General features: G+C 46.5%; 1 protein-coding gene across 8 annotated transcripts in view; it reads right to left on the bottom strand.

The window, feature by feature from the left end:
- Positions 1-16,589, bottom strand: part of CNKSR2 (connector enhancer of kinase suppressor of Ras 2) — a 246,863-nt gene that overhangs the window by 81,124 nt on the left and 149,150 nt on the right. For all 8 annotated transcript variants that reach the window (XM_068144773.1, XM_068144776.1, XM_068144771.1 and 5 more), the window contains 2 exons: positions 8,820-8,953; positions 2,890-3,101 (listed from right to left, as the gene is read on the bottom strand). In XM_068144773.1, coding sequence (XP_068000874.1) covers positions 2,890-3,101; positions 8,820-8,953 — 346 coding nt within the window. The remainder of the gene's footprint in view (positions 1-2,889; positions 3,102-8,819; positions 8,954-16,589) is intronic.

Below are 16,589 nucleotides of genomic sequence, written 5' to 3'. Positions count from 1 at the left end.
GGAAGAAATTCTTTCCAGACAGAGGAACAGGTTGCCCAGGGAGGTTGTGGATGGATGCTCCCTACCTGGAGGTGTTCAAGGCCAGGCTGGATGAGGCCTTGAGCAACCTGGGCTGGTGGAAGATGTCCCTGTCCATAGCACAGGGTTTGGGACTAGATGATCTTTAAGGTCCCTTCCAAACTCAACTATTCTGTGAATCTCTGAATGTATGACCAGAAATAAATTTCAAGAGTTATTTATTTCTAGTAATACAACTCTCTCTTCTTTGTGTGGTGTAACCAACAGTGTCTCACTGAACTTACACAAATACAAAAGCTACAAAATCCTGTGAGGTCTAATTATCAAAGACCTGACACATCAAATGCTAACAGCCAGGAAACTTTCTACCTGTTCAAAGTGTGAAGGTTTTTTTTGTATCTGGCAGAAAAACTGCAAGGACCAAATTTGTTTCCTTCCAGAAGTTTAACTTTCTTTTGCCTGCTACCTCTGTTAATCTCCTTCTTGTTAATCTCCATGGCTTCCCTAAATCTGGCTTCCCTGGTGATTACACCTTGAGTCCTGTGTCCAGTTCAGGGCTCCTCAGTTTAAGAAAGATGTTGAGATGCTGGAAGGTGTCCAGAGAAGGGCAACAAAGCTGGGGAGGGGTTTGGAGCACAGCTCTGTGAGGAGAGGCTGAGGGAGCTGGGGGTGTTTAGCCTGGAGAAGACTCTGGGGGGGACCTTCTTGCTGTCTACAACTCCCTGAAGGGAGGTTGTAGCCAGGTGGGGGTTGGTCTCTTCTCACAGGCACCCAGCACCAGAACAAGAGGACACAGTCTCAAGCTGTGCCAGGGGAGGTTAAGGCTGGATGTTAGGAATAAATTTTTCATATAAAGAGAGACTGGCTATTGAAATGTGCTGCCCAGCGAGGTGGTGGAGTCACCATCCCTGGAGGTGTTTAAAAAGAGACTGGATGAGACACTCAGTGCCATGGTTTAGTTGATTGCATGGTGTTGGGTGATAGGTTGGACTCAATGATCTTGAAGGTCTTTTCCAACCTGGTTAATTCTGTAATACAGTCAGAAAAACAAATTCTTCCTTGGGATGTAAACAGAAGCTTTCTGAGGTCTATTAGCAACAACTACACAACACCTGGAAGACACTAAGAGCATGAAAGAGAAATTCCTCTGTTAAGATTGTCCAATAATGTCCAAAAGATTCCAGTAAAGAAATTATAGATGGCCCCATTAACCTGGCAGGAAGGAGGATGGAGAAATATAGTTTTTTATACATTTACATGTCCAGAAAGGAGATAGAGCAATGGATCACCTCTCCAGAAGGACAGGCTGTGGGAGCTAAGGTTGTTCAACCTGGAGAAGAAAAGGCTCTGGGGAGATCTAAGAGCAAGTTCCCAGTACCTGAAGGGGCTACAAGAAGGCTGCAGAGGGACTGTTTGCAAAGGCCTGTAATGATAGGATGAGGGACAATGGTTTGAAATGAGAGCAGAGGAGATTTAGAGGGGATGTTAGGAACAAGTTCTGCACCCTGAGGGTGCTGGAACACTGCAACAGGTTGCCTAGCGAGGTAGTTGAGGCCCCATCGCTGGAAATCCTCAAGGCTCTGAGCAGCCTGATCTAGTGCAGGATGTTTCTGCTCAGTGAAGGGGGGTTTGACTAGATGACATTTGGAGGTCCCTTCCAACCCAACCCATTCTGTGAATACATGTTGAAAACAACTGTTTCTTTAGGCCTTGGAATTCTGTTTCCCCTTTTTTAATGGGTTAGCAGAAGACAGACTATTATTATGGGTCTGTTCTAGGTTTCTGTGAAATCCTGAGGTTGTGCCTAGCCACAAAGCTTCTGCTAACAAATGCCACGTGGGAAGTGTTAGAATTTAATGCTGAAATGGTAATATTTTTAGAAAAGACACTGCAATGGAACTGGGCTCAGTGGTGTCAACTCATTACAAAAGATGTGGGACCAAAAGTGAAAGACTTTATAAGAAATACACCAACGAATGACTGATTTTCAGTGCAGGCTTTGATCTGTGTAATTAAGAACCCTTCCTGCTAATAGAAAACAAAACCCACTTGTTTTTTGTCTTTAATCTTTTACCACCATTCTATCTGGGTAAATTTTCCTGATACTCCACCCCTGATCTTAGGCAAGCCCTTACACTGCAAGGACAATTCCATCCTGAACTTGTTCAGCCTGGAGAAGAGAAGGCTCCAGGGAGACCTAAGAGCAGCCTTCCAGTACCTGAAGGGTGCTACAGGAAGGATGGAGAGAGACCGTTTACACAGGCCTGCAGTGACAGGACAAGGAGCAATGGCTTCAAACTAGAGAAGCACAGTTTTAGACTGGATGTTAGGAACAGATTCTTCAGTATGAGGGTGATGGAACACTGGAACAGGTTGCCCAGGGAGGTGGTTGAGGCTCCTTCCCTGGAGATATTCAAGGTGAGACTCAGTGAGGCCTTGAGCAACCTGATCCAGTTGGGGATGTCCTTGCTGACTGCAGGGAGGTCAGACTAGATGACCTTTGGAAGTCCCTTCTGGCCTGGACCATTCTATGATTTTTTGTTTGTTTGAATAAAAATAATACTGAAGCATAACCTGGAAGATGAAATATTGCTCATAAACTGATAAATGAAATACTGACAACAAAACTATAGAGCTTCTATTAGAAAGCCCCCAGCAATTAAAACTGCCATTTCCCCTCCCTATCACAGCAAGAAATGAGCTTTTTCCTTGCACAGAACAGGCTGAAATTGGACTAAGTTAGCACAGAGCTCTTAGCGACATCGCTGGCCGCTAGAAATATTCCCAAGCTTCAAAACCAGAGCAGATGCACAAAGGTCCTAAATGAAAAATCAACAAATAGTGCTCCTCCTCATTAGGACAATGCCATACCATAGGTTGGTGTGCTCTCTCTCCTTCCAGGACCACCTGTTCTTCCTTTCTCATACTCATAGCAGTATAAAACTGCATCTTCTTCGACCACGTTGAAGCGTTTCCGATACTCCTGGTCGAGAAAGGAGTTTGGAGATTCGGATCCGGTGTGAACTGGCTTGCCCACGATGTGTCTGCCAACGTCATCACAAGGGAGATTGCCTTTTTCATCCCTTCAGGAAAGAAAACAGGGTTTTAGTCTGTTTGGGTAAGACAGTTTTACAACACTGAGAATTTCCATCACCGTAGGGATATGTCGATATTTCACATAAGCACTGGTTGGGGCAATTCTAGAATCAGAGAATCAATCAGGTTGGAAAAGACCTCAGAGATCATCAAGTCCAACACATTACCTAATAGCTAGCACCTCCTGACAACTAAACCATGGCTCCAAGTGCCACATCCAAGCCTTTTTTGAACACCTCCAGGGATGGTGACTCCACCACCTCCCTGGGCAGCACATTCCAATGGCCAATTACTCTTTCTGGGAAGAACTTTCTCCTCACCTTCAGTCTAAAGTTCCCTTGGCACAGCTTGAGACTGTGTCCTCTTGTTCTGGTGCTGCTTGCCTGGGAGAAGAGACCAACCCCCACCTGCCTACAGCCTCCTTTCAGGAAGCTGTAGACAGCAAGAAGGTCTCCCCTGAGCCTCCTCTTCTCCAGGCTAAGCAACCCCAGCTCCCTCAGCCTCTCCTCACAGGGCTGTGCTCCAGACCTCTCCCCAGCCTAGTTGCCCTTCTGTGAAATCCTAGATACCAAATACAGGCTGGGGGGATGATGACATTGAGAATATTTCCATTCACCATTCATTCACCATAGGAATGTGTCAATATTTCATACAAGCATAAAGGAGACCACTGGTTGGGGCAATCCTAGATACCAAATCCAGGCTGTGGGGGGATGATGACATCAAGAGCAGCCCTGCAGAAAAGGACTTGGGGGTGCTGGTGAGAAGCTGGATGTAAGTCAAGAGTGTGAGCTTTCAAAAGAAAGGTGGGCAGCAGGTTAAGAGAGGTTTCTGCCACTTTTGTCTGGTGAGACCTCACCTGGAATGCTGTGTTCAGCTCTGGGGCCCCCAACACAAGACATACAGACCTGATGCAGCAGGTCCAGAGGAGAGCCACAAAGATGATCAGAGGGCTGGAGCACCTCTGCTATGGATACAGGCAGAAGGAATTGCGGCTGTTCATCCTGGAGAAGAGAAGGCTCCAGGGAGACCTTAGAGCTACATTTCAATATCTGAAGGGGGCTTCCAGGTAGGCTGGGGAAAGACTGTTTAGAAAGGCTTGGAGTGATAGGATGAGGAGCTATGGTTCGAAACTGGAGCAGGTCAGATTTAGGCTGGACATAAGGCAGAAGTTCTTTACAATGAGAGTGGTAAAATACTGGAACAGGCTGCCCAGGGATGTGGTTGAGGCCCTGACCCTCAAGACATTCAAGATCAGACTGGTTGTATCCCTGGGCAGCCTGATCTAGCTGAAGGTGTCCCTGCTGACTGCAGGGGGGTTGGACAAGGTGACCTTTCAAGGTGCCTTCCAACCCACTGCAATCTGTGAATCTGTGACCAAGATCAGGATCACACATCAGGTATGTGTATGTCTGAGCCAACGACAGCCCACAGCTTTGCTTAGTCAATTCTTCCACAGGATGGATCTATCTTACTGCTTCCTCTTGAAAAGAATTGTAGAAACAAGGTTGATGTGCAGCTACAGGAGACCTGATTGTGGCCTTCCAGTATCTGAAGGGGGCTACAAGAAAGCTGGGGAGGGACTTTTGAGGGTGTCAGGGAGTGATAGCACTGGGGGGAATGGAACAAAACTAGAAATGGGTAGATTGAGACTGGATGTTAGGAAGAGGTTGTTCCCCATGAGGGTGGTGAGACAAAGGAACAGGTCGCCCAGGGAGGTGGTGGAAGCCTCATACTTGGAGGTTTTGGATATGGCTCTGGACAACCTGATGTAGTGTGATGTGTCCCTGCCCATGGCAGGGGGGTTGGAACTGGATGATCCTTAAGGTCCCTTCCAACCCTGACAATTCTATGATTCTACTTTTATTCTTGGAGTTTGTCTTGAGCTGTTTTATTTTGAATCAACCTCACATTTTGTGACTGATGACAAGGAAACAGCCTTGAGCACTCTCTTTTGGGCTTGCATTTTGAAATACATCAAGATACTTTTAAGACATGAGTATACAGCAAGCATAGGCAAATCCTATCTGACTCCTTACAAACTACCCAAAAGGAAAGAAAAAAGAACCAGGGACCAGTGTTGTGCAGACATTCCACAGAGTCTTGCACATTCAGTTGGTGACTAGAAGTTGGATAGGTTCACAGAATCAACCAGGTTGGAAAAGACCTTTGAGATCATCAAGTGCAACCTCTAAGTTGATCATCAAGTTCCATCCATGCTGCACCAAATAGGATTTGTAGCACCAGACCATGAGCTGCTCTCCCAGAGCACCAACGCACTTCCAGCCCCACACTTGGCAGCTGGTCTACAGCTTCCCAAGATGTTTGTTTTTTCCTTCCTTGCACCCCCATCCCTCTCTCTGAAAATGCAAACTACTTAAAAGCATCAAATGAGACCAAGCTATCACTGGGATAGAAGCCCTCTCCTTGCCCTGGATGGAGCATGGCTCAGTTCACTTGCTGGAAGGACTCTGCTTGGACATGGCTGCAAAAGACCTCATCAGACAGCAATTTCTGGGCAGCAAAACACATGGGAGGCAGCCAAGAGAAAATCAGTGGCCTCATGCCTCTCTGGACTGCCATGTGAGTTCCAAGCTGGCCAGCATGCTGACCTGTACTTCCCTTGGCACCCTCAGACTCTGAGGACTGTGTTCAATTTTGGTCACCACAGGATAGGAAAGACATTGAGGGGCTGGAGAGTGTCCAGAGAAGAGCAATGAAGCTGGGGAGGTGTTTGAAAGGCATGATATGAGAAGTGCCTGAGCGAGCTGGGGGTGTATAGTCTGGAGAAGAGAAGGCTGAGGGGCTAATGAAAGGTGTCCCTGCCTATGGCAGGGGGGGTTGGAACTAGATGATCTTCAAGGTCCTTTTCAACCTAAAGCATTCTATGAATCTACAAAAAGGCTTGTGACATCATCTGCATTCTGAAGTGCAAAGTCACTCTCTTGTCCTGTAAATTTGGGGGGTTTTATCTCTGAAGAACATGAATTTATCACAGAATCACAACTTCTCTACACCAGGCAATATAATTTGCCATATACCTCAACCTTTTAAAATCCCCAGGAAAGTCTTGCCAGTTTCAGTGCCAGTGAGACACAGGCACAGGTTGCCCAGGGAGGTGGTGGAAGCCTCATCCCTGGAGGTTTTTGCAGCCAGGCTGGATGTGGCTGTGAGCAACCTGCTGTAGTGTGAGGTGTCCCTGGCCATGGCAGGGGGGTTGGAACTGGATGATCCTTGAGATCCCTTCCAACCCTAACAATTCTGTGATTCTATCAGGTCATGCATCTTATTAATTGGCCAAAAAGTTACTGATAAGAAAATTCTAAGAAAAACTCAGCTACAAGAAATTCTTTGAAGTACAACAAAGGACACGCTGCCCTTACAGTCTTACCAGGAAAGTTATATACCGTAAAAGCAAGAAGTAATTCAAGAACACAGTGACTGATAACCTCTGTCTAAGAATATGGAAGCTTTAAAAATACTGAGCCCTCTGAAAAGGACTTTCTCAGGTGATTCCCCTCCCCTGCTCTGCTCTTGTGAGACCCCACCTGCAGCACTGCCTCCAGTTCTTGTGCCCACAGCATAAGAGGGACCTGGAGCTGCTGGAGCAGGTCCAGAGGAGGGCCACGAAGATGACCAGAGGGCTGCAGAACCTACCCTGTGGGGACAGGCTGAGAGACTGGGACCTGTTCAGCCTGGAGAAAAGAAGGCTTCAGGGAGACCTTAGAGCAGCCTTCCAGTACCTGAAGAAAGCTGAGAAAGGTCTCTTTACAAGGGCTTGTAGTGATAGGATGATAGAAAATGGATTGAAGTTTAAGAGGGGGAGATTTAGACTTGAGATCAGGAAAGAATTCTTTCCAGTGAGGGTGGTAGGACACCGGAACAGGCTGGCCAGGGAGGCTGTGGATGCTTCCTCTCTAGAAGTGTTCAAGGCCAGACTGGATGAGGCCTTGAGCAAGCTGATCTAGCCCATGGCATGTGGGTTGGCACTGGATGATCTTTAAGGCCCCTTCCAGCTTAAACCATTCTGTATGACATGATGGACATATGGATTCCCAACATTTGTGTATGTTGGTTGAAACTCATCAGAACTGTGTGTAAACACAGATGACAGGAAATATGTTTAATTTGGCAAAAGGAACAAATCCAGTGAGTTACTGCTGCCTTTCATCTTGAAACTGATATGTTTAATGTCTTTAAAACACCTAGAGGTTACTTATCAGGTGAGTTTTTCTGGAGTCATCTTCAAGGTTCCTTCCAATCTAATCCATGCCATGAAAATACATTCCTAGGTCTCTGGATACCTATTTACCTATTATTTTATTGGCCATAATTCCCTCAGAATTTTAGGAAAGCAGCACCTGTGCACATGATGGAATTACACAGAATGATTAGAGGTTAGGGGAGAGTGATCAATCTACAAGGATGCGCTGCTGCTTTTGTGGCTCAGCAAGGCCAGAGAGTTGAGCAAGATGAAAATGCCTGTTCCAGGTGCCAGGGCATAATCCTAAAATTTGCTCTAATGCTTTCAGATCAAACCCATCTCAAAAGGAAAATGCTGGCAGAACAAAATAAGGCTCTTGCTGAATGTAAGTGGTACTTGCTTCCAGCTCAGCCTCGCTTGATGCATCATGGCCATTAGGCAAAGGGACAGGCAATGAACTCTTTTCCTAGCTATAGGGTTTCAGATAATGTTTGCTCTTCTGAACTAGGATGAGACTGTTACAGAAAACAGATTATTCTATATTCCAGGGGAAAAAAAGGGGTGTTGACTCTACTTAGAATCACACACAGAATCACCCAGAATCAACCAGGTTGGAAGAGATCTCTGAGATCAAGTCCAACTGATCACCCAACCCTAACTAGACCGTGGCACTAAGTGCCTCATCCAGTCTCTTCTTAAAAACTAAGTATGGCCAGCAGGTTGAGGGAGCTGATTCTCCCCCTATACTCCACTCCACTGAGACCCCACCTGGAGCACTGTGTCCAGTTCTGGAGCCTCTACTCCAAGAAAGATCTGGAGGTGCTGGAAGGTGTCCAGAGAAGGGCCATGAAGATGAACAGAAGGCTGGAGCTGCTCTGCTCTGAGGACAGACTGAGGGAGTTGGGGCTGTTCAGTCTGGAGAAGAGAAGGCTTCGAGGAGACCTTCTTGTGGTCTTCCAGTATCTGAAGGGGGCTACAAGAAAGCTGGAGAGGGACTTTTGAGGGTGTCAGGGAGTGATAGGACTGGGGGGGATGGAGCAAAGCTAGAAATGGGTAGATTGAGATTGGATGTTAGGAAGTTCTTCCCTATGAGGGTGGTGAGACACTGGCACAGGATGCCAAGGGAGGTGGTGGAAGCCTGGAGGTTTTTGCAGCCAGGCTGGATGTGGCTGTGAGCAACCTGCTGTAGTGTGAGGTGTCCCTGCCCATGGCTGTGCCCATGGCAGGGAGATTGGAACTGGATGATCCTTGAGGTTCCTTCCACCCCTGACAATTCTATGATTCTATTTTTCCTCAAGGCTGTTTTGCAGCCTTTAGACACTGATTTAAGTCACTGTGGGTCTGCTTGAACATATCCACCTCCAAAATGAAGCATTATCAGCCTACTCCTGCAGGGCAGGCTGATGAATGGGTAGGAACACAATGCTCAGCTAATGTACAAGTAATTTTTTTACATTAAATTGTACCCCAAAATGATATTTTTATATATTTTTTTTTTTACCTTGGAACATAAGGTTCTGTTGGAGGAGGGGGGATGTAGAGATCCTGAAGAGCAGAGCTGTCTCTTTTTGTAGGCGTGCTGATGGTGCTGGACGGCGTCGCCACGCTGCTCGTGGGGCTTCTGGGAATGAGAGGCTGGTTCAGGAGAGAGTGAAAGAAGAGAATTAATATTATCCTCACCTCTTGTTGCCTGAAACAGCTATAAGCTTTCCGTAGCTCAGAAAGTTCAGGAAATAGTTAACACTTCTAATGTTTTTTGTGTGTTCTTTAACTGATGAAAGCCACTCCCGCTAAGGAGAGAGGTCTATGGATGGACCTGCTTAGAAAACTCACTCCTCTGGTTACATCCTTTCCCCAATGCCCATGAAAACAGCCATCAGTAGAGTTGGTGGTGGGATTTTAATGATTAAATAACACACAGAATGCAGTGAATTCCTTACTTAGACTAACACTGTAAAGAAAAAGCCTGAGGTTTACAGGAAAAGGTGCAGAAGCAGGCATGCAATTGAAAGTCTCATCTTCCCCCCATCTGCACTACAGCTCAGGAATGAACTGGAAAAGTTATGGGTTGCAGCGGCTGTAAAATCAGGTCCTGCATCATCAGAATGCACAGGCTACAAGCCTGAAGAAGCCGGAGATGATGATTCTTATTCCTCACTTCTCTGGGCACGCTCCTCACAAAGTCACATTTACACACCGGTGAATAAATTGTATAGTTCTTGAGGAACAATCATGAACTCCAGTTATTGTTCCAGGCCAGACACAATTCTTCCTCTTAAGCACATCCCTCTTGTGAATTAGGCACCTAATTGCTTCCTCAACTCTTAGACTCAGAAAATGGGTTGGGTTGGAAGGGACAGAATCACAGAAACAACCAGGTTGGAAGAGACCTCCAAGGTCATCAAGTCCAACCAATGATCAAACCCTATCTAATCAACCAGACCACAGCACTAAGTGCCTCATCCAGTCTCTTCTTCAATACCTCCAGTGATGGTGACTCCATCACCTCCCTGGGCAGCACATTCCAATGGCCAATCTCTCTTTCTGGGAAGAACTTCTTCCTAACATCCAGCCTAAACCTCCCCTGGCACAGCTTGAGACTGTGTCCTCTTGTTCTGCTGCTGGTTGCCTGGGAGAAGAGACCAACCCCCACCTGGCTACAACCTCCCTTCAGGTAGATGTAGACAGCAGTAAAGTCTCCCCTGAGCCTCCTCTTCTCCAGGCTAAATACCCCCAGCTCTCTCAGCCTCTCCTCACAGGGCTGTGCTCCAGACCCCTCCCCAGCCTTGTTGCCCTTCTCTAGACAGGTTCCAGTGACTCAAAGGTCATCTGGTCCAATCCCCCTGCTAGTGAGCAGGGACATCTTCCACTTCATTAACTGTCTTGCCTAACAAAACAATGTCCAGCTGTTGGAAGACTTTTTATTCAAACACTGTAGGGCTGGAAATTTCTACAAGTCTCTCTAGAGATGCAGAAAAAAGAAATGAGAAGAAACCCTTGATTGCTTTAGAACACCTAAGAACCTCACAGGATGTTAGGGGTTGGACAGGACTTCTGGTGATCTTCTGAGTCCAACCCCCCTGCCAGAGCAGGGCACACAGTTCACATAGGAACACATCCAGATGGGTCTTGAAAGTCTCCAGAGAAGGAGACTCCACAACCTCTCGGGGCAGCCTGCTCCAGTGCTCTGGGACCCTCACAGCAAAGAATGTTTGCCTGATAACAAAAGCCTTACGGTGCTTGGCTTGTGGAATGACTTAACTCAAGCAGAAGGAAAACGGCAAAAGAGGAAGTACACCGTCAGCTCAAAATTAATCTAATATTAAACAAATGCTGAGTTTTGCTTTTTGGAGGAGTTCTTTCCCCTCCATGTTTTTCAGAAATTAACTGAATCACAGAAATATTCAGGTTGGAAAAGAGCCTCAGGATCCATCCATCCAAGTCCAACCATTAACCCTACTCTACAAGGGTCACCCCTAAACTACAGCCCCAAGCACCACATCCAAACCACCTTTAAACACATCCAGGCTTGGGGACTCCACCATGTCCCTGGGCAGCCTATGCCAATGCCTGACCACTCTTGCTGGGAAAAAATGCTTCCTACTGTCCAGTCTAAACCTACCCTGTGGCAGCTTGAGGCCATTCCCTCTTGTATCACTAATTATCTGTGAGAAGAGATCAGCACCAGCCTCTCTACAACATCCTTTCAGATAGCTGTAGACAGCAATGAGGTCTCCCCTCAGCCTCCTCTTTTCCAAACTACGCATCCCCAGTTCCTTGAAGGAAGGAAGTGTTGGGATTAAAGAGACTTCACCATATCTATAACTTCTGCCTTACATAATACTGGAGGGACACAAACATTTCACATTATATTGACAGCTGAAGGAATGCTTAGGGAGATCCTTCTGAGAGCAATTCCTCACAGAACAACAGGGCAGAAGAATCAGTTCTCGTTTCCTATGCAGGAACCTTGACACCTAGGAGCCTGCAGACAGCACCAAGAGCTCTGCAGCAGGGTCTAAATGTTGTCCTCTTATAAGGTAGTGATCAGCCACTCAAACTTATGCTTATCAAGTAAGGCTCCCAGCATTGTGTCACTGTTTTTTTCCCCTTCAATCTGTGAACGACAGAAACACTGAATGCCACCTAGGAACACCTAAATCATTTAGCCACTTACTGCCTCATTTTGGGATGTGTTAGATGTTATCTCAATCAGGGAAAGGGATGTGCAAGATTTTCTTGTTAAGCCCCTGCAAAGTCCAATTTCAGAGCAAATTGCCAAGTTTTGTCTTTCTGAATGCTAGAAAACCACCTCCTGTGAGCAGTTATGTTGCTAACTTCTTCCCTGGCTTGTTTAAGAGTCAAAAGTGAGCATTCTGGAGCCAGGCCAGTGAAAGACTGCCAATATTTACAGGAAGAGAGGGAGAAAGACACACACACACAGAGCAAAACCAGACAAGTAAAAGACTTTACAACCACTGAGAACAATAAGACAGAAAATCTGCAAAGAAAAAAGAAACAACCAAAGAATAAAGTTGGTGGTGAAATTGGGTAGGAAAACTCCAACCCCTTAAACATTTCCCTCTTTTCAGAGAAACAAAAGTCTTCTTCAATGTTTTTCATCTGTGACCCTGCAGCCATAGATGTTCTTGAGCCACTCACTCATACAACATTGACTATTTCCCTCCTGATACCTTGCACACTTGGTGGTTTGCTGAATACCTTAAGGAATGAACGGTCCTTGTCAGCCAAAAGAATTTTGTCACCCTAGACCCTTGTTAAGCTGTTCATGGCTCATACTAGCAGGAGCACTGAGAGGAACACAAGCTTGGTAGATGGAGTTGCTTTTCTCCACTTGGAGAACAAACTCCACTCTACCTATTCCTTTACTGTACCTACAGGAATAGGTAGATAGGGGGAAAGGGGGCCCTAGAGACCAGACTGGTGACAATCAATAGCAGCTTATCGTTTCTGTCACTTATGGAAAAATCACAGAATCAGTAAGGATGGAAAAGACCTTTAAGATCATTGAGTCCAGCAGTAATCCAACTAACCTAACCATATCCTGAAGCACCACAGCTACAGCTTCTTCAACACCTCCAGGGATGTTGATTCCATCACCTCCCTGGGCAGGCTGTTCCAAACCCTCACCACTGTTTCACTAAAGTTTTTCCTCATGTCCAACCTAAACCTTCTCTGTCACAACTTCAATCCATTGCCTCTTGTCCTGTCACTGCTTACTTGGGAGAAGAGACCAACCCCAGCCTCCTTTCAGGTAGCTGTGCTTAAGCATAACAGAGATCTGGACTTCCACTGGGTTGATTAGCCTCTGATGGTTCTGACTGGCTGTTGGAGGGCTAGAGGACACAGATAAGAATTTCTCTTGTGCCACAGTGTGGAATACTTCACAGAATCACAGAATTATTGAGGCTGGAAAAGACCTCTGAGATCATCAAGTCCAGCCTAGGACCTAACACCACCACATCAGCTAAACCATGCCACCAAGTGCCACATCCAATCATTCCTTAAAGACCTTTAGAGATGACGACTCCATCACCTTCCTGAGCAGTCCATCCCAGTGTCTAATTCCCCTTTCCATGGGGAAGTGCTTCCTAACATCCAACCTAACCCTCCCCTGGCACAGCTTCAGGCCATGCCCTCTCATCCTGTCACAAGGTGCCTGGGAGAAGAGCCTGACCCCCACCTTACTCCAACTTCCTTTTCAGTAGTTGTAGAGAGTGATAAAATCCCCTCTAAGCCTCCTCTTCTCCAGGCTGAACACCCCCAGCTCCTCATAGGACTTTCCCTTCAGTCCTTTCCCCAGTCTGGTTGCTCTCTTCTGGACCTGCTCCAGCACCTCAATATCCTTCCTGAAGTGAGGGGCACAGAGCTGCACACAATGCTGGAGGTGAGGCCTCACCAGTGCCATGTAGAGGGGCAGGTGTTAACTACTTAAATACTAATTCCATGAACTTAATTTCTGGGGGGAAAAAACCCCAAACAAACTCAGCACGATTTTGCTGCTCTGAAGATTCTAATGGGCAGCTTCACATTTCACCACTCCCTGCTAACACACAGCCTGGACAGATTGGCTTGTCCTACAGAAGACTTTACTGGAAGCTGCTGGAAAACAGTTAGGATTTGTACATCTTTGACAAATAGATCTTTTGGTTCATCTTTTAGCTTCCCAAGGTGCTTTTATAACACTGAGTGCAATGAGAAGAGATAGTATTCAGTCTACCACAGAAAAACAGAAGTTACTCAGATAATTGAAGGTAAAAGGTTTCCCTCAAACTGTTCCCATGTCAGACAATTTCAGAGATGAAATTAGAGTGTATCTGGTGTGCAGCTGAATGACTCTGCTGTCTCACAGGGTGGCAATGTGGGTACATGTTCCTGGGGCACTCAGAGCTCATGAGGAGATAGAAATTGAGGACAGACTGAGGGAGTTGGGGTTGTTCAGTCTGGAGAAGAGAAGGCTCTGAGGTGACCTAATTGTGGCCTTCCAGTACCTGAAGGGGGCTCCAAGAAAGCTGGGGAGGGACTTTTGAGGGTGTCAGGTAGTGGCAGGACTGGGGAGGATGGAACAAAACTAGCAATGGGTAGATTCAGATTGGATGTTAGGAAGAAGTTCTTCCCCATGAGGGTGGTGAGACACTGGCAGAGGTTGCCCGGGGAGGTGGTGGAAGCCTCATCCCTGGAGGTTTTAGCAGCCAGGCTGGATGTGGCTGTGAGCAACCTGCTGTAGTGTGAGGTGTCCCCGCCCATAGCAGGGGGGTTGGAACTAGATGATCCTTGAGGTCCCTTCCAGCCCTAACAATTCTACAAATTGTAACATAATTAAACACAGAATATAGAATTAACCAAGTTGGAAGAGACCTTCAAGACCATTGAGTCCAATCTATCACTGAACACCATCTAATCAGCTAAACCATGGCACCAAGTGCCTCATCCAGGCTCTTTTTAAACACTTCCAATGATGGTGAGTCCACCATCTCCCTGGGCAGCACATCCCAATGGCCAATCTCTCTTGCTGGGAAGAACTTTCTCCTCACCTCTAGCCTAAATCTCCCCTGGCACAGCTTGAGACTGTGTCCTCTTGTTCTGGTGCTGGTTGCCTGGGAGAAGAGACCAACCCCCACCTGGCTACAACCTCCCTTCAGGGAGTTGTAGATGGCAGTAAGGTCTCCCCTGAGCCTCCTCTTCTCCAGGCTAAATATATTACAAGAGGAAGAAAATCCTGGAGGGCTGTCTCCAGACATAGTAGGGTGTCTGATATCTTTTCCATATTTGGGTCACATTGCCAATTTCCACAAAACAAGAAAGCTAACTGGGAAAAAAAAAAAAAAAGAAAGAAAAAAGGGTGGAAAATGAGAAATTGAAATTTAAAAATAGGTCATCACTTAAAAAAAATTAATATAACTTTATCACCACTTCACCATTAAATCAGCAGCTCAGGAAGAACTGTTAAATGGTAAAGCCATTCAAATGGTCCCTCCTGGCAGGGGCTCAGCACACTGAGAGCATTGCTTAGCTGCTACCACCTCGTGCTGCAGGAGGTCAGCTTTCATTTCATGAAGAGTTTGAAGTTTTCAGCCCCCCCTGGTTGAGAAAAGAGCCTTCAGAACATGGTCTGCAGGTATGGTGCCCCTCAATGGCATTCTGCATAGCAATTTAGACAGACCTCCAACTGTTCAGTTCAAGCCAGTAGGTGCACCTGCAAATAAATCAGCTCATGCAGCTCTCCAGTTCAACAGCAGTCAGTGGACCATATGCAGACAGTCTGAATGGAAAACCCCAGGGGACACCATTCAGCTGTTTCTGAATTGGATGCCTTGGAGATCAGTGTTATCACTGACTTCATTCTCTTCCAAAGACCAGAGTCATTCTCATGCTGCAATCCCTTTTGGTAGGCTGGCCAGCGCAAGTGGGATTGTTGAAGCAGCAAACTAAAAAACTTTTCAAGTCCAAAAACTCAAGAACTTGACCCATGGGAAAAGCCTGACAGAGGAAGCCTAGAATCACAGAATTGCCAGGATTGGAAGGGACCTCAAGGATCATCCTGTTCCAACCCCCCTGCCATGGGCAGGGACACCTCACACTACAGCAGGTTGCTCACAGCCACATCCAGCCTGGCTGCAAAAACCTCCAGGGATGAGGCTTCCACCACCTCCCTGGGCAACCTGTGCCTGTGTCTCACCACTCTCAAGGGGAAGAACTTCTTCCCAACATCCAATCTGAATCTACCCATTTCTATTTTCCCCCCCCAGAAGTTACATATTGAAATTAGAACACCCTCAAAAATGCCCCACAAAAGGTCCTGATTGATAAGGCACAACGACAGACACACATTTCAATTATTTTGAATTCAGCTTGACAAAGTTCATATTCTGGAGCACTGTTTCTCAAACACTTTGGATGAACCATCCTCCTTCAGGAGTATTAGTCTTTCTGGACTCTTCCCCTAATGGTCAGTTAGCCAGGGAACAGGTAAGCCATCATCTATACCTACAGCAGCTCAGTTCTTCAGGAAGTCTCTGAAGTCTAGAACTGGGGAGATTCAGCTTGGATGTTAGGAAGAAGTTGTTTCCCAATGAGGGTGTTGAGACACTGGCACAGGTTGCCCAGGGAGGTGGTGGAAGCCTCATCTCTGGAGGTTTTTGCAGCCAGGGTGGATGTGGCTGTGAGCTGTAGTGTGAGGTGTCCCTGCCCATGGCAGGGGGGTTGGAACTGGATGATCCTTGAAGTCCCTTCCAACCCTGACAGTTCTATGATAGCACTGACTATTGAAGCTAGTCTGTCCCCAGTTAGCTCTGCCCTGTGGTCCCTACTTCCCTCTTGCTACCAGGACCTATTGTGGCTTTTCCCATCCCTGATTCTGAATAATTGGCAAGGTGTTCATAGTAAGCCAGCACATTATTTTCCATTTTTCTCTCTGAACAATGAATGTAATTTCATACTGAATGTATACCACCTAAAAGTCTAACATTTTTTGAACCTTCTTCTAAGAACAGAGGTGCTCCAACCCCCTGATCATTCTCAGGGCCCTCCTCTGAACCATGAGAATGATCAGGGGGTTGGAGCACCTCTGCTACGAGGACAGGCTGAGGGAGCTGGGGGTGTTCAGCCTGGAGAAGAGAAGGCTCTGGGGAGACCTAAGAGCAGCATGGAGAGAGTCTCTATTCAAGGGCCTGCTGTGATAGGATAAGGAACAATTGCTTAAGCTGAAGAAGAGCAGATTTAAATTGGATGTTAGGAACAAGTTCTTTAC

Source organism: Melanerpes formicivorus, unplaced genomic scaffold (assembly GCF_026170545.1).
Source record: "Melanerpes formicivorus ecotype bairdi unplaced genomic scaffold, bMelFor1.0.p_v2 SCAF_11, whole genome shotgun sequence".
NCBI classification, from domain to species: Eukaryota; Metazoa; Chordata; class Aves; order Piciformes; family Picidae; genus Melanerpes; species Melanerpes formicivorus.
Note: the sequence above shows the minus strand (reverse complement) of the source record. Positions and strands in the feature narration are given on the sequence as shown.